Here is a 26,562-nt window from a genome sequence, read left to right as displayed (position 1 = left end):
TTGAGAATCCGCCTGCCAATGCAGGGGACACGCGTTTGTGCCCCGGTCCTGGAAGATCGCACATGCCGCAGAGCAGCTGGGCCCGTGAGCCATGACCGCTGAGCCTGCGTGTCCAGAGCCTGTGCTCCGCAACAGGAGAGGCCACAGCAGTGAGAGGCCCGCGTACCACAAAAACAAAACAAACAAACGAAACAAACAAACAAAAAAAGGGATCTTTGTTGTTTGCATTTAACTATTTAATAAAGCAACAGATGAATCATGTTTTAAAACAGTTTCACTTAACTAGATAAGAATGAGGATAGTGTCTATACTCAATATCTTGTAATAACCTATAACGGAAAAGAACCAAAAAAGAATATATATATATATGTGTGTGTGTGTATATATATATATATATATATATATATATATATATACAAAAGAAAAATGAGGATACTGTGTTTGATGGTCTTTATGGTTTTTTAAATTAAATTTAATTTTTTATACAGCAGGTTCTTATTAGTTATCTATTTTATACATATTACTTATATAGGTCAATCCCAATCTCCCAATCATCCCATCCTCCCCTTTCCCCCCTTGGTGTCCATATGTTAGTTCTCTACATCTGTGTCTCTATTTCTGCCTTGCAAACTTGTTCATCTGTACCATTTTTCTAGATTCCACATATATGCATTAATATATGATATTTGTTTTTCTCTTTCTGACTTACTTCAATCTGTATGACAGTCTCTAGGTCCATCCAATGGTCTTTATAAATGTTTAAATTATGAATTCCAGCAAAACTGACAACTACTCCACTCTTCCAGTCACATTCATTTTCTTCAAGTGGTATTATATTAATCTAAAAAAATATGTCAAGGATTAGGTTTTTTTGTTAGGTTTTTTTTTTTTTTTTTTTTGTGGTACACAGGTCTCTCACTGTTGTGGCCTCTCTGGTTGCGGAGCACAGGCTCTGGACGTGCAGGCTCAGCGGTCATGGCTCTTTGGAAGCCCAACGATTAGTTTTTGAACTTGTAGGAAGTGAAACTCTGCTTCTTTATGTGATTCCTATCTCCTATTTTTTACAAACTTTGAAATTTCCACCTTGTCCTAAGATAACATGGGAATGCTCATTGATCACAATTCATATGATTCTGTTATTACTTACAGATCTCACTTCAAAAATAAACACAGAGGGCTCCCCTGGTGGCGCAGTGTTTGGGAGTCCGCCTGCCGATGCAGGAGACACGGGTTCGTGCCCCAGTCCAGGAGGATCCCACATGCCGCGAGTGCCTAGGCCCGTGAGCCATGGCCGCTGAGCCTGTGCTTCCGGAGCCTGTGCTCCACAATGGGAGAGGCAACAACAGTGAGAGGCCCGCGTACCACAAAAATAATAATAATAAATAAATAAATAAATAAATAAACACAGAGTTAAGGAAGTGGTACCCATTTTATTCCAAACTTAATGCTACTTAGTAAATGACCCTATCAGCAGTGAGATGATATTACATCAGGCAGTGTGTATGTTACCTGAGGAAGTAAATCAGATTATGAAATAGGGCACATAATTTGGGTTGGAATAGAAACACATCTTTGAAGATATATGACAGAGCTAAGAAAATATGTGTTTCTAAAATATTTATGACTAAGTTCTGATTACCAATAACTTGTCATTTTATAAATTCTTCTTCCTTTGAAACCAATGTTTGGAAACATAATAGAAAACCCATATTTCCTCTTTTAAGCTTAACCAACTCTGTTGAGGAAAACTTACCATAAATAAAATGCATGAATTTCAAGTGTATAGCCAATAAATTCTGATGAATGTATACTACTATTACAAATAAGATATAGAATATTTCCATGACCCTCCCCACCCAATCCTTTTGTACTCTTCCCCAGTCAATATACCATCCTCCAACCAGGCAACCATAATCAATAGATTTGATTTCTATCACTATGCATTAGCTTTTCCTGTTCTAAATACATGTATACAGTTGACCCTTGAACAACAAGGGTTTGAACTGTGCGGGTCCACTTATATACAGACTTTTTTTCAATAAATACTTACTACAGTACTACACGGTTCACAGTTGGTTGAATCCGAGGATGCAGAACCACAGATGTAGAGGAACTGCAGATACAGAAGGCCAAGTATAAGTTATACGCAAATTTTTGACTATGCAAAGGGTCGGTGCCCTTAACCCCTGTGTTGTTTTAACGGTCAGGTGTACTTGGAAGCTTACAATGTGTATTGGTTTATATCCAAAATTCTTCTGTTACAGGAAATGGTTTTTAGAGTTGTATTCATTTGCTAGAGCTGCCATAACAAAGTACCACAAACAGGGTAGCTTTAACAGAAATTTACTGTCCCACAATTGTGGAAGCTAGAAGTCTGAAATCAAGGTGTCTGTCATACTTGGTTCCTTTTAAAGGCTATGAGGGAGAATCTGTTCTATTCTTTTCTCTTAGATTCTAGCAGCCTTTGGAGTTCTTTGAATTATAGATGATGTTCTTATTGTGCTTCACATTGTCTTCCCTCTGTGCATGTCTGTCCTTGTGTCCAAATTTTCTCTGTTTATAAGGACACAATCAAAAAAAAAAAAAAAAGACACAATCATATTGGGTTAGGGTCTACATGAGTCACCTCACTTTAACTTGGTAATCTGCAAAAAACCTATCCAATAGTCTCACATTCACGAGTATTTGAGGCTAGGACTTCAAAATATTTTTTAATTGAGATATAATTGTCATATAACACATGTAAGTTTAAGGTGTAAAAATGTGTTGACTTGATACATTTATATATAGCAATATGATTACCACTGTAGCATTAGCTAACACCCCTATGTGTCATGTACTTCTCATTTCTTTTTTGCAGTGGGAATAATTAAGATCTAATCTCTTAGCAACTTTGTTGTTTATAGTACAGTATGGTTGTCTGTAATCACTACCTTGTGCATTAGATCTCCAGGACTTATTTATCTACTAGTTGCAGGTTTGTACCCTCAAACAACATCTCCCCACATCCTCCACCCCTCAGCCCCTGGTAACCACCATTCTGCCTTCTATTTTTATGAGACAATTTGCCTAGGTACTTTACATTTTCAGATAAGGAAAAAAATTGAGGAAGAATTAAGGAAGGAAAGGAAAATTGAAATGAATCCTCCAGGCAATGTAGACTTTCAGGTTTGGAAGAATGAATAAGAAGCAGAACAGAAAGGAAAAGTCACGCAGGGGTTTTAGCTATGAGAGAGAGGAGGGGGGGGGAGTGAGAAGGGGAGGGAAGAGAGAGAAAGGATAGTTCAGTCCCTTCCCTCCCATAGAGGTATTTCTGACTTTCAACCACAGAATGCCTGGCATGGCACTGAAGAGTTGAGAAAAGCTTGTAGGATAGCTCATTTACAGCACAAAGCAAAGAAATCCAGAGGTGAAATTAAAGATCAAGGAGTTCTCCTTGGCCACCAAAAAAAGATGGAAACAGAGTTATAAAGCTCCAAAACCACTCTAGTGCTAAGATTCATGTCTTACTGAATAGGAAACTCCCAACCATGCTCTCAAAGCATTTGAAGCTGTGGTGAACTGAACCACAATAATAAAATACTGTAAAATTCCTAGAAGATGACATAAGAGAAAACCTAGATGACCTCAGGTATAGTGGTGCTTTTTTACATACAACAGATTTGCAAAAGACAAATCTGATAAAGGACTGTTATCCAAAATATACAAAGAACTCTTAAAACTCAATAATTTTAAAAATGATTAAAAATGGGTCAAAGACCTTCACAGACACCTCACCAAAAAAAGATATACAGATGGCAAATAAAATATGAAGAGATATCCCACATCATATGTCACCAGGGAAATGCAAATTAAAACAATGAAATGCTACTACACATCTATTAGAATGGCCAAAATCTGTAACACTGACACCAAGTGCTAAAGAAGAAGTGATACAACAGGAACTCTCACACATTCCTGGTGCAGCCATTCTGATGGATTTTTAGAAAACTAAACATGTTTTACCATACAATCCAGCAATTGCATTCCTTGGTATTTACCCAAAGGAGTAAAAAATACATGTCCACACAAAAGCCTGTACATAGATGTGTATTGCAGCTTTATTCATAATTGCCAAAACTTGGGAGCAACGAATATGTCCTTCAGTAGGTAAGTAGATAAACCATGGTATATCCAGACAATGGAATATTATTCTGTGCTAAAAAGAAATGAGCTACAAAGCCTTGAAAAAACATGGAGGAACCTTAAAAACATATTAAATGGAAGAAGTCAATCTGAAAAAGCTACATACTCTATGATTCCATCTCTATGACATTCTTGAAAAAACAGAACTATGGAGACAGTAAAAAGATCAGTGATTGCCAGGGAAGGGCTGGGGAGAGATGAATAGGTAGAGCACAGAGGATTTGGGGGGCAGTGAAAATACTCTGTATGATTCCAAAATGGTGAATATATGTCATTATATATTTATCCATACCCAGTGAATGTATAATACCAAGAGTGAACCCTAATGTAAGCTATGAACTTTAGGTAATTATGATGTGCCAAAGTAGATTCATCCGCTGTAACAAATGTACCACTTTGGTAAGGGATGTAGATAATAGCGGAGGCTCTGCATGTGTGGGAGCAGTTGGTATATGGGAAATCTCTGTACCTTCCTCTCAATTTTGTTGTAAATCTAATACTGCTCTAAAACAATAAGGTATTTTTTTAAAAGTTTGTTAAAAGATAGGCTGGTTTCTCCTCACCCCAATTTATGCCAGGTGGGTTCTTCTATGTACTTTTCTGTTGATGGGGGAAGAAGGGGGACACCTCTGTATATCCTCCCTTTCATCAAGGACTGCCATTATCTGGAATATAGTTCCATTAAGTTTATTTGTATTTTCAACATTATGATGTTGTTATTTATAAAAATATATAATGTGTAGCTTATCCAGCATATTTGTTAGGGTGTGAATATTTTTTGTAACTGTTTATATCCACACCAGAGTACTATTTATAAACATATTAAAACACAAGGAAATATTTTATATCTGCCCACAGATATACCATTTCTGTTGCTTTTTATGCATCTATAAAGATTCAAGTTCTTCTGGTAATGAAAATTTCAGTTTGTTTCTCTCAAAATGTTTTTATTTTACTTTCATCATTTACGAATATATAAATCCCCATCCGGTTTGGCAGGCCTTTCTTTTTCTGGAAGCTCTTTAAAGAGATTTCTCATTGTCTTCCATCTTGCTTTATTTCCAAAGAAAAGTCAGTGAAGAGTCAGACGTTATTTTTATTTTTATTTTGTTCACCATATCTTCTTGTAATGTGCCCTATTTTGGGGACTGCTTTTATGATTATTTTTCCTCTTTCTTTGGTTATCTTCAATTTGATTGTGATGTGTCTTTGTGGGTTTTTCTTGCTTTGAGCTTGGATTTTGGGGGTTGGTTTTTTTATCACAAAAAAAGAAGTTGCTTTTACTTCTTTAGATATATTTCTACATTACAGCTTTCTTCTAATACTCCAATTATATGTATGTTTGACTTTTTAATATTTTTCCACAAGTCACTGAGTTTTTGTTCACTTTTTTCCCCATCAGTGTTTCAGTATAGTTAGTATCTATTGTCCTGTCTCTATGTACAGAGATTACTAGCATTCTTTCTTTTGATAACTCTCTCATTTCTGGTACTTTGCCCCATAAAGTCAAGCCACCTGAGACTCTGCACTCCGATCTCAGTTATCTTCAATTGAATAAGACTCTTCATGCTTTGCCTTGTTTTCCCTCCTTGTGCTGTGGTTTGGAAAGTGTCTCTAGGGCTCAATGATAGGGTTCATTTTTTTAAATTCACTTTTTCAAGGATCACAGTTCTCCGCTTCCTTTTCTCCAATGTCTGAAACAGACATTTTACATATTTTTGTACAGTTTCTTTTTTTTGTTTGTTTTTTAAAATTTTGCTTATTATGGAAAGGCTAAGTACTAGTTATTCTGTCATGAACAGAAGAGTAAGACTATTTCATTTGCTGAGAATGACAGTTCTTATTCATTACAACCATATTTAATATGACATAAAATAGGCATAAAATAAATCAAACCTATAAGAATAGGTTTTATTTAGAAAACTAGGTGCATCATTTCTAGAATAACTATGTATTTCATATTTTCATCAATTAAACATTTAAGTGATTTTCTGCAGCTGTTTTCCCTTTTGGTGTTTAAAATTACACGTATTTTTGAGAATTTTAATCATGTATGCGTTAGTATTTTTATTTTTGATTATTTTCAAGAGCAAATACTTAAGATCAAGACAGAAATGAAACTGTCAAGTTTTTAAAAAATAAATTTGAATAAATATAAGTGCACTAAGTTTTTTTAGAAAAGGAAAATGGAATATGACATCTTCTTGGACTCACTGTCAAGTATTTTGATGACTGCTTTCCATAAATTATCTTCAAAAATCCACATTATATCACATAAAACAGTCTAATAGTTAAGGAGCTCAGAGCATTTGTGGTAAATTTTCAGCCTTTTTAATATTTGAGAACAAGATCCTGTATTTGCAGCTAGGATGTGGAGGTTGTACTATTTTCAAGATAGTTTGTAAAGATGAATAAAATTTAATTAACAATTAATTACTTTCAAGTATCTTGCCACAAGGTTAACAAATACAAATATTGTCTCTTTCTGTTTATGCTCAGACTAGTAAATTGAAATACTTGCAAATCTCTAAGTATGTCTAAGGTGTCTTTTGGGGATTTAGTGGAAATTTTCCCGAGTTTCCATCCTCCAGTCTGGGCTGAATGTCTCTTTTTTTGTGAACCCGGGGAGTGCCCTGGACATATTTCAAAAATAGCACTTAATTGACAGAATTATAACAATCTGTTGACTTCTTTGTTTTCACCAGTTGATTTTAAATCTCATGAGGTCATGAGTGGTATATATGTTTTTTTATCCTAGGGTCTACTGCACAGACAATACAGAGTTAATATTTTATATTTGGTTAAATAAGCAAGTGAATAAATTGTTTCTGTATTCTAATTTGCATAAAAAAGATTATTTTAGTAGGAATATGAAATTTACTCAAATGATTGGATGTTAACGCTATATTTTGTGTCTTCTCTTACAGGCTCTTAAAACTGATCTACAATGGAAAAATTTCTTTTTTATCTGTTTTTCATTGGCATAGCAGTGAGAGCTCAGATCTGTCCAAAGCGTTGTGTCTGTCAGATTTTGTCTCCTAATCTTGCAACCCTTTGTGCCAAGAAAGGGCTTTTGTTTGTGCCACCAAACATTGACAGAAGAACTGTGGAACTGCGTTTGGCAGACAATTTTGTTACAAATATTAAAAGGAAAGATTTTGCCAATATGACCAGCTTGGTGGACCTGACTCTATCCAGGAATACAATAAGTTTTATTACACCTCATGCTTTTGCTGACTTACGGAATCTGAGGGCATTGCATTTGAATAGCAACAGATTGACTAAAATTACAAATGATATGTTCAGTGGGCTTTCCAATCTCCATCATTTGATACTGAACAACAATCAGCTGACTTTAATTTCTTCTACAGCATTTGATGATGTCTTTGCCCTCGAGGAGCTGGATCTGTCCTATAATAATTTAGAAACAATACCATGGGATGCTGTTGAGAAGATGGTTAGCTTGCACACCCTCAGTTTGGATCACAATATGATTGATAACATTCCTAAGGGGACTTTCTCCCACTTGCACAAGATGACTCGGCTAGATGTAACATCAAATAAATTGCAGAAGTTACCACCTGACCCTCTCTTTCAGCGAGCTCAGGTCCTAGCAACCTCAGGAATCATAAGCCCATCTACTTTTGCATTAAGTTTTGGTGGAAACCCTTTGCATTGCAACTGTGAATTGCTGTGGTTGAGGCGTCTGTCCAGAGAAGATGACCTGGAGACCTGTGCTTCCCCAGCGCTTTTAACTGGCCGCTATTTTTGGTCAATTCCTGAGGAAGAGTTTTTGTGTGAGCCTCCTCTCATTACTCGTCATACACATGAGATGAGAGTCCTGGAGGGTCAGAGGGCAACCCTGAGGTGCAAAGCCAGGGGAGACCCCGAACCTGCAATTCACTGGATTTCTCCTGAAGGGAAGCTTATTTCAAATGCAACAAGATCTCTGGTGTATGATAATGGAACACTTGACATTCTTATAACAACTATTAAGGATACAGGTGCTTTTACCTGCATTGCTTCCAATCCTGCTGGGGAAGCAACTCAAATGGTGGATCTTCATATAATTAAGCTCCCTCACTTACTAAACAGTACGAACCATATCCATGAGCCTGATCCTGGTTCTTCAGATATCTCAACTTCTACTAAGTCAGGTTCTAATGCAAGCACTAGTAATGGTGATACTAAAATCAGTCAAGATAAAATTGTGGTGGCAGAAGCAACATCATCTACGGCACTGCTTAAATTTAATTTTCAAAGAAATATCCCGGGAATACGTATGTTTCAAATCCAGTACAATGGTACTTATGATGACACCCTTGTTTACAGGTAAGAAAAATTAAGCAAATTTTTGTACTTGCAGTGCATCTTAGTGTAGGACTTGATAATCTACTACTGATTTTTTTCAATCATCAGTGCTACTCTGTGTTGTAATGAAAGTACTCCACTTTTTAAAATATATAATGTAAGGCTTGTGAAAGGTGAATACATGTGGAGAAATATTTTGAATGCTGTTATTTTCAGAGAGTTCAAATTTATATTTAATATTATGCTTACTTACTTTTTTCCCCTCATCTAAGAGATGTGACTATCAGAGAACAAGATTGATTTATCTTAAAAATTCAAAAACATACCAGAACTTACACATCCACATGAGTGTTCTTTCCTTCAAGGAAGTCACATTGGGAGGCTATACTATTATCCCAATAATGCTGCCATTGCTCAAAGCATTTTTGGAATTATCTTTAGAACCTTCGTCATACTATTTTGAATATCCTCAGTGGTGGCAAATCTTCGTCTTTTGAGGGTGAATTTGAATTTTGGAAACAAGCAAAAGCCATTTGGAGCCAAGTCTTGTGAATAAGGTGGGTGATCAAATGGGTATTGCCATTTTTGGTCAAAAATAGGATGTAACTATAAAATAATGAGACTGATTTTTTGAGTGATTGAGTTATGTGTGTGTGTGTTGTCTCTTATACACTGGTTCTTAAGACAGTTCCAAAGAAAAAGTTTATAAGTATTTTGAGCAGTGAAAGTATCAGTGGAGTTAAATATGTAATCTCTGGGTAAGGATATTGGTGGAGAATTCGCATCTGACTAAAGAATTTCTGGTATGTTTTTCTAAAGTTCAGCCTCATTGATTTATTGTCACATGTTATCCAATTTTCATTTGGAAATATACATTTTTACCTCTCCATATAATTTCACTCATGATAGACTATTGTTACTCCTAGGAAATAATGTAAAATCATGGCTTTGAAATATACATATGTATACATGTATATATATATATGTATATATATATTATATATATACATATATATATATTGACTTTCAGCTTTTCTGAAATAAGATCAAATCAGTTTTTACATACCTAGATGAATTCTTGAAGATAATTTGATTTTTGCTCATGTATGGAAATGAGAGAAATTTTTTTAAAAAATAAGCATGGGCTGGTAGGAAAAAACAAAACTGACCTAGCTAACCATGTGACTGATGCTGGGCAAGGTTCTACTTGGCTGAGTTTTAATTTTCTCATCTTTAAAAGGAAGAGATTAGAGTAAATGGTTTCTAATATCCCTCTCATCACTAAATGTATTGGAATGTAGACTGCGATGCATGTATATTAGTATATCGTAGTTTGCTGTTGTCATACTCAGCTTTTCACTTAGGCTATAGATTATTTAACCCGTTGTCAAAGACTAGCATCCACCACTACCCCTTACTTTTCTGTAGCTACTAGACATTCTATATACTTTAAACATTAGCTCTGTGAAATAGGTCAGTTTCTCTTTTCCAAATTTCAAGATTTTAATCCTTCCATGACAAGTAAATTCTTTATGACCCTGAGGAAATTGCTTGAATTCCTGACCTTAATGTTTGTCACGTGTAAAATGGTGATAATGCCTACCTCATAAGACATTGTAAAAATGAAATCATAATGCATATAAAGTGCTTAGTAATGCCTGGCATTTCTTATGTACTCACTAAATGGTAGTGATTTCAACCACAATATATACTCTAACCTGAAAGTTTCTTGGTACATTTAGAACACATTGTTTAGGTTGTATAACAGATTAGCATTGCCAAGTCTTGAAATTTCTAAAACTCTTTCAGAGAAAAAAGAGAGTTTCAAGCCTTTTTTCCAAATTAAATTAGTCATATATGGTTGCTACTGAGTAGAAAAAGGTAGTGGAGAATAGGAGCCACAGAAGACTTTAGTGATACAGTGGATTCAGAGATGTCTTAAACTCTTATCAAACTTTACAAACTATGTTGTGAAAGTAATTTCATCAGCCCACAATGGGGAGGATAAGGGATTTATGCTCTGGTCAACAGTTTTGCCCTGTTCATGATTCTAGGATAATATTACACATCAACCTCATTTATAGATAAAAACATACTGGGAACCAAGTGTTGAAGACATAAGAGAGGGTTGAGATCTGTAAATAAAGTACTTTAGGGCTTCCCTGGTGGCGCAGTGGTTGAGAGTCCGCCTGCCGATGCAGCGGACACGGGTTCGTGCCCCGGTCCGGGAAAATCCCACATGCCGTGGAGCGGCTGGGCCCGTGAGCCGTGGCCGCTGAGCCTGCGCGTCCGGAGCCTGTGCCCCACGACGGGAGAGGCCACAACAGTGAGAGGCCCGCGTACCACAAAAAAAAACCCAAAAACAAACAAACAAACAAAACTTTAATCTTAGTAATTATCTTAGTTATAAAAGATAGAATTACCGGGTACCATTCCATAGTAGCTTATAACTGATTTTGAAAATAAATACTCTGAATTGCATTTCCATTCTGGTTTCTAATGTGATTGTCAGTGTTTTCCCTTCCTTCAAATTGGCTTTTAGTCACAGAGGTGTTGTAAGTGCTAAATGGATTTGTTTAGTAGTCAAATAATGTCACAGTCACACTTTTCAAAAGTAATTTGTCATAAATGACTTTTTAGCAGTGGCTTTTATTAGGAATTCTGCTTTGCCAAGCAATGTAATTAGTAAGCTTGTCAAGACATAGTGCAGGCACCATTAACATAATGCAGAATCCAACAATGACTTTTAGTCATTGTAACTGGGTAAATATAAGATTAGATCATTTTCTCATATTTCATATGTTATAAATGTGCTCATCTTAATGAGTACTGAAATGAAACAGAACTAAAGTCATAATGACTGTGTGGGTATCTGTTTTGTTTTGTTTTTAATATTAACACAAATTCCATTGTCCCTCAGAATGATACCTCCTACGAGCAAAACTTTTCTTGTCAATAACCTGGCTGCTGGAACTATGTATGACTTGTGTGTCTTGGCAATATATGATGATGGCATTACTTCCCTCACTGCCACAAGAGTCGTGGGTTGCATCCAGTTTACTACGGAAGAGGATTATGTGCGGTGCCATTTCATGCAGTCCCAGTTTTTGGGAGGCACCATGATTATTATTATTGGTGGAATCATTGTAGCCTCTGTGCTGGTTTTCATCATCATTCTAATGATCCGGTATAAGGTTTGTAACAATAATGGGCAACACAAGGTCACCAAGGTCAGCAACGTCTGCTCTCAAACTAACGGGGCTCAAATACAAGGCTGTAGTATGACGCTGCCCCAGTCCATGTCCAAACAAGCTGTGGGACACGAAGAGAATGCCCAGTGTTTTAAAGTTGCCAATGACAATGTGATACAATGTTCAGAAACTTGTTCAAGTCAAGACTCCTCTACCACTACCTCTGCTTTGCCTCCTACCTGGACTTCAAGTACTTCTGTGTCCCAAAAGCAGAAAAGAAAGACTGGCACGAAGCCAAGTACCGAACCACAGAGTGAAGCTGTCACAAGTGTTGAGTCCCAAAACACTAACAGGAACAACTCAACTGCCTTGCAGTTAGCTAGTCGACCTCCTGATTCCGGCACAGAGGGACCCACATCTAAAAGAGCACATTCAAAGCCAAGTAAGTTTCTCACTTTGCCTGCTGAGAGATCCAGAGCAAGGCACAGGTACTCCCTGAATGGAGAATTAAAGGAATACTATTATTATATTAACTCACCGAACACGTGCGGACTGTTGTCTAAAAGAAGCATGTCTATGAATGCGATGTTAATTCAGTCCAACAGTTCTGATGGGCATAGTGGAAAAGCAACTCTTTCAAATTCTGAATGGATATTGGAAAGCACTGTGTAACCTATTATTTCTTTTTAATGAAAAAATTATTTTGAGAACTCACATAGGAAATTGGAATTCGAAATCCCAGTCTTATCTCTCTGATTCATGGCTAACAGAGCTATGGCATATAAACCCTCTAGGGTATAGTTACTTCATATATACATGGATATATATGAAGTAACTTCATATATATCCATGTATATATGAAGGTCATATATATAAAATTGTTTAGGGAAAAAGCATGACAGCAGTGCCTTCCCCATTCTAGGACCAGCTACCAGGTTCTGCAATAGCAGACCACAAAATGAAAGTTGTCATATGGAAAAGAAAGTCTTGCATAAATAATGATATTTCCTCCAGTCTTACAAAGTACCACCTATGGATGATTGGTATTTTTCAATGAGTAGATTGTATATTTTCTTTCAATGACAGTGGTGTTTGTTTTTAGGCAAATATTTTAGAGAACAGCTCTGTGTTGTCATGTTGTTTAAAATAAGATACTCAAGTATACCCAGACAGTGTTAAAATAAGTACCCTTCTAATCAACATTCTTGGTTCAGGTGCCTTAATGGGTCTAAGATATTTCTCATCTATGACACAGCTTTTTCAGTGGGAAGCAGAAGAACATGCAATTGATTTTTCATTTGGCAAAAAAAGCCAATTCAGTTTTTAGTCACAGGCCAGTTTTAAGTCATATGCATCTGCCTGGGCTTATGAAGGTGTTTTCATTCATTCAGTATACATTTGGTGAATGAATGAGCTTTATATTTTTCTTAATGCAAGTTAAATAGGGAAACAAAAATACAAAACTACCTTTATCAAAGGGATATTTATTTTTATCACCAAGTTAAATAAAAATCTTCTAATAGAGTTCTTATTACATTTATAAGCAATATAAAGTCATTGCTCATTAACCAGGTAGTAGTTTCGTTTCTCCCTTCTACTCTGTAATCCTGAATTTGAATGTTTCTCTCTGAGTAAATGTATTTATCATTTGCACCAGAACTTGCGATGAAATTTAATTAGAAATTATACAGCGTAGTGGGAATATGTCATTTAAAAAAGGATTTTTAATTTAATCAGACAGTAATATTACTCCTTGATAATATGACATTCTTGGACAGTCATTGAAATCAAGGTCTATAGAGAAATGTTCTATCTACTTGCTGAAATTTTTTTACAATATTATATGGTAACTTAATGGTGTTTTATTAAAGATCAGTAAACAGGACTTTGGGTTTTTTTTGTTATTGTTTTGTTTTGGGGGGTTTTTTTGAGAATAAGGTTCATGTGGGAACGTTGCACAAAACATTTTAGCCATAATATAATAAGATATGGACTTTATGTAAATTACTCCCTGGAAGTAAGTTAAACACACAGTAAAAGTTTAGTAACTCTTTCAGATTACTTGAAATACCATTTAAAACACAGGTGAGGAATGTCCATCATTGGTTTAATTTTCTCTTGTTGGAAGCATTTATAAAATTTTCAGTTAATTTCAAATTGACCAAGGCACATAATATACATGATTTATCGTGATGACATTCAAAAGTGGATTAGATTAAAGCAGTTAGAGATTACTTTCTGAGCAACTCATGAAAAAATTTGTCTAATGGGCTTTCATTACCTTAGGTGTTTCCTAAATGTCTTCTCTGCCCTGCTTCTTTTACTGAAGTTTGTCTTTCACATTTCTAAAATATAATCAGCCTTCCTGGGTCAGATATATAGTTCTTGTGAAGAATAAATGAGATCACATGTGTGGTATTATTTTGTAAAATCAAAGCATTGCTCAAAGTGAAGTGTATTTTCAACACTATTTTTGTAATAATGCTCTAATCCCAACTAAACATTTTTAATTAACACCAGTTACTTAATTCTTCATGAAGTGCTGATTGACAAAAGCATATTATTTTTCACCTTCCTAGTTTTTACCTGCATAGTATTAAAATGTCCTGAATATATAAAAGATTTCAAGACTTAAAATAAATGAATCCCCAAACAAGGAATCTCTGGCACAATGAACATTGTGGTCAAGGGGGTGCTGAAATCACACAGAACTGGCAGCAGCTTAATGTGTCTACTCCAAGCTACTGATTAACTTATGTTATTTTCCAGTTGCCTGGATTTTTAAAATCAATTTCCTGCTTATGTTTCTAATGAAACTTTAATTAAATATCTTTTATTTCTCATAAACATTTAGAACTCTTATAATATCTAATCATGTGAAATTTTATTCTGCTTGACTAAAGCCATTGAAACCATTTAAATTGTTATTGCTTTTACAAGACTCTTTTTAGGGTGAATTAACCAAATGCCTGAACACTTGTTCTACAGATGTTAAGAAGGTCTGTGTTCCTATCTTTCAAAAAGTTTATATTTGAACAAAATATGTGAACAAAAATTGGCCTATCAAGAGGGTCAGATGTTATTTGGTGTTGTTGATAAGTATATGAAAAATGTTTTGCTCAGTGCAGTTTAAGTGTGAAGTGGCTGAAAGATAAATCTATGTGAAGGTTGGGGGTGATCAAAGGTACCTGGTATAATATCCAAAATGCAGTAGTTACTCAGATGAATGAATGAGCAAATGGATAGATGAATAAATAAGTGGATGCAGCCAGAGAAGAAAGCTCAATATTAAGAATTTTGATTAATTAGCACAATGGAGATATGTGATCCAGATATTACATACTATAAGCAAGAAATTCTATCCCTCTTGTTTTTCTTTCTGTCATTTCTTACATTCCTTATTTAACTAACTACATATATGTGATCTAAAGCATTTGGTTTTGCTGTTTGTTGTTGCTGACTATGTATAGGTTGTATATATTGTTTTTGCTTCCTTGTTTTTAATTATTCTTCTTTAATTTTTAGCCACTTTATACTATGGTTTCAGTTTGTTCACTAACAAACTGACAAATAATATATTTACAGATATTTACTCCAAACTTTTAAAAAAATTATATGTATTTCTGTGTTACTTTTTGTTTTGGATAATTGTCCCCCATTTTGAAAATGTCAAACTATTATTAAAGTAAGTCTTTTTAAAGAAAAGTATATATAATAGGTAAGTTCCATAAAGGAATAATGAAGCATCCGAAGTAGGCTCAAAATCCTAAGAAGAAACAAAGTTTGGTTTGATTAATATTATTTATTTTTAGTTTACAAATAGATTAGCACAGAGGTACATTAAATACAATAATTTAAATTAGATCCAATAACACCTTTGCTGAGAACAACACATTTTCTACATTTTTTTTTTTCTAACCATTAAATGTATTAGTTAAGTTGAGGTCACAGTAAGCTTTTTTATGCTTTTAGACAGTTGATTTTAGCTACTTTTCAGATATAGTTCACTAAAAAAGTTTTAGAATATAAGTTTTTGAGCTATTGTAAGCCACCTATAGACATAACAAGTTTACTACCTGAATGATACATACTTTCTCCACAAGAATTTAAAGAATTTTTAAAAATTATATGTCTTCCATTGTCCACAGGAATCTTCTTTTTTTCTTGAAGTATTTTCTGCTTTGCCTTAAAGCACTCAAAATGTACTTCCAAACTAAATTTTAACTATTTTATTTGCTTGTATTACTGTAAGGAAATTAATATTCATTTATAAAACTAAAAAATTAATAAAACAATTATCACAAAGTTCACATTAATAGACTTTTACTTCCTAAATTTTTGTATTTCCCCCTCTGTTTATTCATAATAATAAAGTTAAAAACAATCATTAAAATTCCAGTAGTTTAAAAAATTTCAAAAACATAAAGCATCTTCTTGTACAAGAATTGTGAAGGTAAATGGGGTGTTTCTTCCAAAGAAGACTGTAGATACGAGCCCATTTTCTTCTCGGTGTGGCAGAATTCCAACTCCATTTTATAATGATAAACAAGCAGTGTTCATTTATTTTAGAAAGAATGAAGACTGTGTACCCTCTTCCCCTTGCTCAGCCTTCCCTTGAGTCTCAGGAAGAGTACAGTCTTTCCACTTCAACAGCATATGTGGATTCTTCCGTGTGTGAGTGTGTGTAATGTGTTTTGGGGAAAGGACTTCAGCCCAGAGGTGGACTGGATGGGAAAAGGATTTTTCTTATCTTCCTCTATTGGTAATAAAACACTAATAATAATAATGACAATTTACCTTATAATGTTTGTGAGTTCAGTGTTAGTTGAGGTAAATTTATGGATAAAAAATATCTCACTTTAAAAATTTCATAGAGGAAAGAGAAAATAACCAAAATTAATGACTGGAATTTTAAATATAATTGTTTCAGAGCTCTGTCTTTCAGATCACTCAGTCCTTTCCCTCCCATGATAGATAAATACATGCTGGGATTACAAATACAACTAGTTTTGTCAGGTTTGGGGTGGGTTGTTTGTTTGTTCATTTTTTGCAACAGAAACCATCCTTTCTTTTAGCAGTACAGAATAAAGAATGGTAAATGTATTACTGGGATCGAGTCATCCTAATCGTGGTGTTATCTGAAAGGGGACATAGGAAGTAACAGTTTGTAACTGGGAGTATACTAAAGTATGAAATTACCTCTTTAAGGTAATATTAATGCATGTGCAATTTCATCAAATATCATAAATACTCAATATAACAATAATCAGTGTACCACCATCTTCTGATTTTTTCAGCTATTTCAAAGTCAAAATTTAGAATCTAAAGTTACCATCAACATGAAGGGACTTATGGAATATACTATGTGGGCTCTACCATAATGTAATTTCCTAATTATTTGTTTTTCTGTATAATGCGAACATGTCTTGTTATTGCTTTCATGTAAAACCTAATCTCCAGAGGTCATTGTAAATTTATATGAATATTTATGCTGGAGGTTTTATCAAAAAAGTATTTTGTACTGTTCTCATCACACTCATTTGTGAACCCTTAGAATGACGTTTTCCTGAGACACCTAATTTTTTCTTATAATTGTGTCCCTTCTTAATGACTAGAGTATTTGCTTTAAAATAGGACATTTGGGAGGAAATAGAATGTGTACTGTACAGGGTTATTTAATGATATTAAACATTTATAGCCAATTGGAATATACATATGAACATTTGAAGGCAGAATGTTTTCATTTAGAACATTACTGTTTTATATAAGGATAAACTGGTATTCAGCAAAACATGCTATTATTATCTTGGGGGTTATTGAATAATGGTTTATATTGTAAATTATTATTTTATACTTTGCGTGGTGAATATGGTAAAAGTACATTTCCTGCTTTGGATTGTTTTTCCTTGATGTATCTTTCCACATTAATCATATGCAACTCTGTGGTCGAAATGTTAACTTTGAGTAAGGAAAATGAATAGAAGCCTAATTCTCTTATTGAATTCTTGCAGGAAAAGTGCATTCCATATTGATAACTACTCATTTTAGTAACTAGAACAATATTTTTTTAAATTCTGCATTTAGAGTATTATATATCAGGAAATAGCCATAGAGAACTATGAAGTATTATAAAGTCAATTGCAATTAACCCAAGAACTGGTAAGTTATCAAAAAATGTGCAGATAACTCTTTGTTAAGATGAATCTTATCAAGGTTTCAGTGAGAAGTATTTTAAGGTCTGTTTCATAAAAAATGAATTGTTCATGACACTGAAAATTTTATTCCCAGATGCTTTGCCGACTAATGTTGACCAGACTGTCCAGGAAACACAGGTGAGATTCTTGTTACCTGTCACATGCTTCGGCACTTAAGTGGGTATATTCTTTTATAAATGAATTTTTAATTTTTGTTTTGCTAGTTTATGTAACTTGTTGAAATTTTCCATTAAAACTTACTCAATGCTCAGTGGTAAACAGTGAAGTTCAGTTTGGTTAAGTGAATTTCCAGTTCCTAAATTTAGACATATTTCTGGCTAACCAAATATTTCTGATTCACATTGTAAGAATAAAGGGAATACTAGTGTGACTTTGGAATCACATTTGTAGTCACGCAGGATATCGTGTATTTTTACAAATATTTCCCAACGTGAAGACAGTAGCTTGATAAGAATATATTCACTCCTATCCTTGAACTCCATATCCTAATAGAAGCTGAGATAATATATTAGGCCTCACCGAAAGTGGATGAACAGAAGTGTTTCATGTATATGAAATGAATGAAGCCGCTATAAAATGGAGCAAAAGACTACACATGAAATGTTCATGGTATTCCTTTTGTCAGGAACCAATTACTCTTCTTGGTTTTCTTTCTTTTTTTTTAAGTTTCAAATGAGTATTTGATTCCTGCATTTTAATTGGATCAGAAAGTGTGTTTCCAGAGCAGAATGACACTTTAGCAATCTGTTCAAACAGCTGGATGCATCAGCCATTTGCTTAAGATTTGGCACAGAAAAACTATTCTGCTTTTAAAGGTTCTTAGAAAAAGCCATTGATTTATTTGTTGATAGTGAAAATAAGGGTCTTTTTTTTTTTAACTATTTCTTATTTAAAAGATAACAATAACTTGGACCATTGTTCTGGGTTTCCCCTAAAGAATTTCATTTCTGAATCAAACAAAATGTTTTTCATCATTTCTTTACTGAATTTAGGGTCCCATTCCTATGCTGCAAAAAAACAAACAGATGGCTCGCTGGAAACAATCAATAGCACAGAGTCGGGCACGTACTTGGTGTTAATAGAATTGAACTGACCTGCATGAAGGTGCCTTTGTTCTCTACCACCTTCCCTTTCTTTCTCTCCCTCTCTCCCTTTCTTTCTTCTTCCTTTCTTCCCTCCCTCTCTCCCACTGTTAATTTATCATGTAACTTTGGACACCTGGCTGTTCTGAAAGAGAATATCCTTAGAAAGGAATTAAAAAGTCAAGCTTCCCCTATCAGAAGCATGATCCAGAATGGTTCTAAATGTTCTATCAAGATTTGGAAGCAGGAGAATCAATCTGATCATTTTTCAACTACCAATTAAAGCAATTCTCCAAGTATTCATATTTTGTGGGGCATGTTAGATATTATTGTGTTTATTTCCTTATTTTACCACAGTATTAGAAGTCAAATTTAGAGAAAAGTAATCTCCTTGGGAGTTTGGTTGCTACTTGGGGTAGCAAAAGGTTTGCCAATGTGATAAGTACATAAGATTTCTAATAACGATTTTCTTTGTCCCAAAGTAATTAGTATTAGAGAACTTTGGAAAATATTGGCTTAAAATTTTTAAAAATGTAAATCTGTCATAACCCACCCCCCAGATACAAATACTAATAATTTGGTGCATGATCTTTCAATGATTTGTCATTTCTGTATGTAGTAAATTCATATGTACATATGTGTTTGTATTAGATTTCATAGTGAATGTGCATATGTAGAATATGTCACCTATTTTTAAAATTTTATGCTGAGTCTTTATTGAGTTCCTTTTTTGAAACATTATGTCATAATGTCATAGCAATTTCCCCCCCATGCTTTGGCTATTTTTTTTTTTCTTTCTATGAGCATTAGCTAGAAAAATAAATCCACAGGCAAAGAAGAATGTTAACAAAATTTAGTGGTAATACATCATTTACTCAGTAGCCAATTTCTTGCTACACTTCTGTTATCAGATTTAAGTCACCATATGACTTCAGTGCAACTATTCTTGTGATTCGATAAATGATTTCTGCAATAGCAGGCTTATCATTTCTACAACTGTCAGCACAACCAAACGGTAATGTCCCTTTGAAGAGACTGTGACCTGTGTGCTAGTCTTCTCATGGCTTTTCACACTGTCAGCAGCACTTTACCTTGTGAATGAAGTGAGGTAGAGAGCTGGCAGAGGTTCCTTGTGTTCACAGCTTCTTAGTTTTTTGGTGGGGAGGTGGTAGTGGGATAAGGAGGATTATACAATTTTAGTTTAAGTTTATAATCCCTGTAGGATGGTAACATACATGTCTCTTTCCACCCAGTGGCAAAATATAATTTCCAAACAATTGGACACTGCCCATTGCCTTAAATGGAGATCAAAATGTTCCTTATATATATAGACAATAAAATAAGCAAAAAAACTTAAAACACAGCTTTAATAGATTAAAAAAATGTATCCTAGGTGACAGTAGTAGTTCTTTTAGACAAACTATTAATATATAAGTGAATAAGAAGTTAGTGTTGGGCTTCCCTGGTGGCGCAGTGGTTGAGAGTCCGCCTGCCAATGCAGGGGACACGGGTTCGTGCCCCGGTCCGGGAAGATCCCACATGCCGCGGAGTGGCTGGGCCCGTGAGCCATAGACGCTGAGCCTGCGCCGCTGGAGCCTGTGCTCCGCAGCGGGAGAGGCCACAGCAGTGAGAGGCCCACATACCGCAAAAAAAAAAAAAAAAAAAAAAAAAAAAGGTTAGTGTTGATTAGAAATAAACAGCAATATTAAAACAACTATGGGAAAACACAGTTTGAAAATCGTATGAGCTAAGAGCTGAGCAGCAAAACAAATGTGTGTATATGATTCAGATATCTTTCCAATGTTTTTTGTACACACAAGAATGACCAATATAAAATATTTGGTTCTGTAGGGTTTCCTCCACCTATGATATTACCTTCAAGTAAATTAAAAAAACAAAAAAAGAGTAATAGAATAGACATTGTAGAAAACATTTAACTATTTTTATAATTAAAGCATACTTTGTGACATATTTATTTGAACATTACAGAAAATCAGAAAAAAATATATAGAACCCTAGTGTCAGCAATGACCTTTAGAAATCATTTCCTTCTTTTTAGATATCCTAACTATATAAGATAAAAAATCTCTCATAGGTCTTAATTACATTCAGAGTAAGAGCAATAACAGTTTCCCAAATCCATTCAATGTCGGGGTATTTTTTTCTTCCTCTAATGTTGACATAGCTTTAATTTCTCCTTTTATTTGTAGTACTGTTGATAAGGTTGTGCAGTGTTTTGCATGGTACCCTTTCATTGTCAAATGAGGACCATTGACAAAACATCCTGAACCTACCCCAAATTCATTATTTTTAGTTCTTATAACATTTTAGCGTAGTTATTATAGTCCATCTTGTTTTTTCTTTGTGATGCTCTTGTAATTTTGTGTTCCATATTTAGATCTTTATGGAATCATTATGCTTGTTTATTGATAAGTAAAAAGTGTTATTTTGAATCTTACATATAATATTTTTATTCAACTTCATATTGCGTCATAGTTTCAATAATGGCAGATTCAGGGCAGACAAATTCACACCATTGTTCCCCAAACCGATTGCTATTTCCTAATATTCAAAATAACAACTTTTTTATAAACCATAATCCCACAGTTTGTTAATGTTATTATGTAATGTGAAACTGAACCAAAAACTCTTTAAACTATGTCAGCTTATAGAATCATTAACTTGATATTAAAAGAAAGTTTGTTATTCTTGCAGTATTTATTATTTCCAAAGTCAAACTAATTATACCGTCCACTATATTTTTCTTCTAGGTATGTTTAGTCTTTTCTATATTACTACTTCCTGAAATGAAATTTGGTGTAGTACAATCACTTTTTTTTAATCAAAGAGAACATATTACTGGATATACAAAAATAAATAAAAGTATTGTTGGTAACCAATTTCACCAAAATAACCTGTGCTGTGAATCCACTAGCAAGGAATTTAGCTATTCCCATCATAGTTTAAAGTGATTTTTGTAATGTTTTCCTTAGAATGAATATTCCAGGTAAAGTATGCTAGTGATGTCTATATTTCAGTAGTTTCCAAATAATTATTTTTTAAAAATCAGATACACATCTATTATCTATTAACAATCTTCAAACATCCAGTAATTCTTTGTTCAGTAATTCTCAAAAATTATCATTTATCTCAAAAATAATTTCACTTATTCTGATTAACTATTTTGAAATATTTTCTTAAGTAAAATATCTCTATAGTATTTTGCCTACCTTTACCACACAAAGTTATCCAAATATGTCCTATATCAACACTTTGATATAGCATATTTGAAGTTAAGAAGCTATTTTTCATCATGCATTTGTTCCATGCATTTTATAACCCTCAACTTGTAAACATGTAGTTGTTCTTGAATGGAAAGGAGAAAAATTACTTCTATTTCATATGATGAAATTGTATCTCTCAAAAATTATTTTCCATCTTATTGAAGTATAGAATTTATACACCTATTTGAAAGTCATGAGTACTGAGAACCCATGTTAGAGAAAAAACATTTTCACAGTTTGTTATTTAAATATTTTTAAATTGTTTTTTATATGATTTTCTTTCAAAATCATGTTAACGATGAAATGCCTTTGCTTGTGAGTTATTGTGTTCTCACATTTATTTTATTTGTTCTGTGGGTGAAGAACTAATTAATGTAGATGAATTTATTGTCTTCACTATCAGTAAATGTATAATTAAATTTTATAAAACCTTAATATGATACAAAGCTTCCAAAAGAATATATTAAAAAAGTAGAGATCATGTAGGTTTTAGATATGATGAACAAATTTGATCTAAAATGTTCATATTTAAAAAGCCAATGTGAATATTTGTTAAAGTCTGAATAGCATGCCTTAATGAATAAAGTAACTTTTTTCTCTTAATTTGAGAATATAAATGTGAAAATCAAAGCAAGGAAAATTGCCATTCCTCAGTTTGTCTCTGACTTGCTTAACTATTTAGTCTTAAAACATTTAGATTCCTTTCTAAAATGAGATTTTTTTAATATATTCAATAATTTGAAATTACCAGGGAACATTTTAAGTGCTGATGTGCATGTCTAAATAGTATCCAGAAATAGAAATATATCTAGTATTTTGTAGCAATAAGCTCCTGCCTGGGTGCTTACAGTTCAGTAACTTCTAGATTGCTAGCCCAGTGATCTTATTAGCTGTGTGTTTTCTTTTTTTTCTTTTTCTTTTTCTTTCATTTCAGAGGCCAGAGTTAATCTGAAGAGCGCCACTTCTCTCTCTCCTGAAAATACTTGCCACTGATATTTTTACCAGACAAAATTTAAAAATGTTTCAATTCACAAAGGCTAATTGTTGAACTGGTGTCCTAGAAGAAATTGTCCACAGGAGCTGAAGCAGAAGTCTCTGATGCCGCGGAACTGGCTCTATCAGACCATGGTTCATCCCCTTTTAAAACCAAAATTTTTTTTTCTTCTGACCTACAAGTATTTTTTTTTTTAAAGAAGGAAAGAAAAAAGCCTACATTGGCATCGAGTTCTGTATCAATCCATGTTACATTTCCATCCATGATTTAAGACTGTAGAATCTTGAATAATCTATATCACTTTAACAAATAAATGTTTTACTATGACAGAATTTGCACATTGCCTGATTTGTGGAAACCTCAGTTGCTTCAAGTGTGAATGGTGAAGTGATGATTGTAGGAGCTAATAATACTAGTTTACATCTATGTAGTACAAAAACCTTAGGAGATCACAAATTGCTTTATAATACTGGAACTAGTTCTTCCATGACTGAAGTGCACCCACTTCTATGGGAGAGCAGTACAACCATTTAAACAGCTTTATGGCAATTTTATGCTTCAGTGTAAGACCGAAAGGGATGAGGGATCTATTCTTCCAGTGGAATTTCAGAAAGTATCAAGGTAGGCATATTGTAATTAATCCAAATTGATTCATTGTTTTTCTGGAGAGCAAGGGCAAATAGGTTTAATTTTAGGCCTTATGTTTCATTATAAGTGCTCATTTCTCCAATTTTCCATTGGAGATAAAAATATATATAATTCCAGGATAAACAAAGAAGAACATACATCTTTTTTAGCACCAGCGTGAATAGGAGTAAGATATTTTTGATGGCTAATATATGTTAATACAGTCATATTTAAGCAGTACTCAAACCTAGCAGGCCTGAGTTCAAACCCTAGGGATGAGTGAATTTAACCAATTCCCACTCTACTCTTGCATATTCTCAAAGGATTAATATTACTGTAAAATTTGAAAATGCTTATAAATGTATCATTGTACTTGGTGTAAGCAATAAGTTCGATTAAAAATATTTTAGTAGCATTGCTATTAGCAGTTGAATTCAGATTCTCTCAAACTTGAGAGATTTTATTTCTGTTCCTTGACAATTCTAGTAGTTGTCTATCATTAAAAGCAATATGTAGTTTAAATTTTTAAAAATTTAGTTAAAACTAAAAAATCCAGAAAACTGCCTTTGAGAAATGTAGGTTAATCTGTTAACCATTCCACATCTCTTAGACTGTTAAAAATATCCAACCATCCAGAGAGGTTACAGAATGTCAGCCATTAGATGGCACTTGGAATCTGTGCTCAGGAGACAAGCTACACTAGACATAATTAAAACCTGTGGGTACACACACACACACACACACACACACACACACACACACACACTTCCAGACACACACAATGCACAACTGAAACAGAAGTAACACGTTTGAGTTGAAATGTAGTTAGTTTGTGACCTTGGGCAGCTGACTTCATTCTCTGGTTCTTGACGACTCAAATGCCCAGAGCAATCCTGTTTACATGTGTGTTAAGTGTATATATGCATGGATAAATGTTTATGGTGACAAAAAGGAGACAAATTGGACAATAAGCATTGCCTCTGTAAATCTGTTTCTGTCGTACACAAATTTTCTCCTGAAATATAAAGTGTCAGGAACACAAATGGCTTTCCTAGAGTTCAGGGCAGAGTTTAACTTTTTAAGTTCTCTCTTGGGAAAACCTGCAACCTTTTCTTCAAGGACATTCTCCTGTTTATCCTTACCTTCCACTTGCCCCGATCTCTACCACATCTGGCCCAATTATCGTTTTTCTTGATGATGGTAAGAACACAGTCTGACCCCTTCATCTTTTTAGGATATTCATGCTATTGTGTTCTAAGGAACAGGATTTTTAGTGTGTTAGAACTAAAATTGTACTTAATCACTTCAAGTCTTCACTCTGCATCACCTATACCTAAATCTAAAACTTCATTTATGCACAAATTCAAACAACACTCATAGTGTACATATTTTCTCTTTTTTTCAAATATTGTTGAGGAATACTTTGGCACAGTCTCTGAACCTGTAAGTGTGCAATGATCAGTTGTTTTTATGGATAGATATTTACTTCTCATACTATGAGGTTAAGAGAACACATTTGTGTACCCTTAACTAAATAACATTAATGATCATTCACAAGTAAAAGTTTTGCAAAAATGTGACAAAATATATTTTTAGAATAAGTGGAAACTGTTTCTTTTAGCTGAGCATATTACAAAGGGGTGAATAAATGTATGGTAAAAAGTCTCACTGTAAGGCTCTTGGCCATGCATTGAAAACCACTACCATTTTTTCTCTTACTCTATATTCCTCGGTGATTTTGGAAGTAAACTAACTGGTAATATATAACATAGTTAGTATGAATATTGTCAGTTCAATTTGTGACATCTTACACATAATATAAAGCATATCAAGCACACACACAAGAAAATCAAAAGTGTTTTGAGTGCAATATAAACACAGCTTGTGAAGCATGAAAGTTGACTGAAAACCATAATTAAAATTTTGAAAATCTACAATCATGAATTTTGAAATCCATAATCTGTAGAATTGAAGATTAGTAATAAAATACCATTACTGCTTGAAAGGAATACTTATACATGGAAAGAAAACTCAAATAATTTTAATTTCCTATTTTATTTGTAATTTAATAACTCTCAGATTAGTTTGTACAAGTTTTTGTCTGCTAAAAATACATAATATCCTGTTTCATATGTATGGAATGTTTTGTTACACATTCTTGGTGTTTTTTGTCCAAAATATATTCAGATTATTTCTTCCTATATTCTGCTTTCTATGTGTTAAGAACTTACTCCATTTTTATTTATTTACTTTTTATTTCCAAAATATATGTATCTGACATCTCATGGGTCTACTTATGAAATGGGTGTGTGTGTGGGAGTGTGTGTATCAAAGCATATGCAATTATTTAAAAATGCAAGTGACAGAGAATGTACTATGTCCAACCAAAGTAAAAGTACCTAGCATATGATTATTTTGTTTGGTATACAAGTATAATATCCAGGGAAACTCTACACTAGATTTTTTATGTGGAAAATATATGTAACATGAAATTTGTTATTTTAACCATTTAGAGTGTACAAATCACTGGCATTAGTTACATCCACAATGCTGTCTGATCATCACCACTATCTATTTTTAAAATGTTTCTATCACCCCAAATACAAAATCTGTACCCATTAATCAATAATACCTATTCTCCCTCCCACCAATCCCTGGTAAACTCTAATCAAC

General features: G+C 33.9%; 1 protein-coding gene across 13 annotated transcripts in view; it reads left to right on the top strand.

The window, feature by feature from the left end:
- Positions 1–23,594, top strand: part of LRFN5 (leucine rich repeat and fibronectin type III domain containing 5) — a 264,529-nt gene extending 240,935 nt beyond the window's left edge. For 6 of the 13 annotated variants that reach the window (XM_067028516.1, XM_067028512.1, XM_067028517.1 and 3 more), the window contains 5 exons: positions 7,113–8,517; positions 11,417–12,129; positions 17,976–18,019; positions 21,700–21,755; positions 23,203–23,594. In XM_067028516.1, the coding sequence (XP_066884617.1) occupies positions 7,133–8,517; positions 11,417–12,129; positions 17,976–18,019; positions 21,700–21,726 (2,169 nt within the window). In that variant the 5' untranslated portion in view covers positions 7,113–7,132 and the 3' untranslated portion in view covers positions 21,727–21,755; positions 23,203–23,594. Of the gene's footprint in view, positions 1–7,112; positions 8,518–8,937; positions 9,030–11,416; positions 12,130–17,975; positions 18,020–21,699; positions 21,756–23,202 lie in introns of those variants that run through there. The other 7 variants (XM_059057076.2, XM_067028518.1, XM_067028522.1 and 4 more) reach the window with 2 other exon arrangements.
- The last annotated feature ends 2,968 nt before the right edge of the window (positions 23,595–26,562 follow it).

The sequence above is a fragment of the Kogia breviceps genome, chromosome 3, assembly GCF_026419965.1.
Source record: "Kogia breviceps isolate mKogBre1 chromosome 3, mKogBre1 haplotype 1, whole genome shotgun sequence".
Classification (NCBI taxonomy): Eukaryota; Metazoa; Chordata; class Mammalia; order Artiodactyla; family Physeteridae; genus Kogia; species Kogia breviceps.
This window is presented reverse-complemented; position numbering and strand designations above follow the sequence as displayed.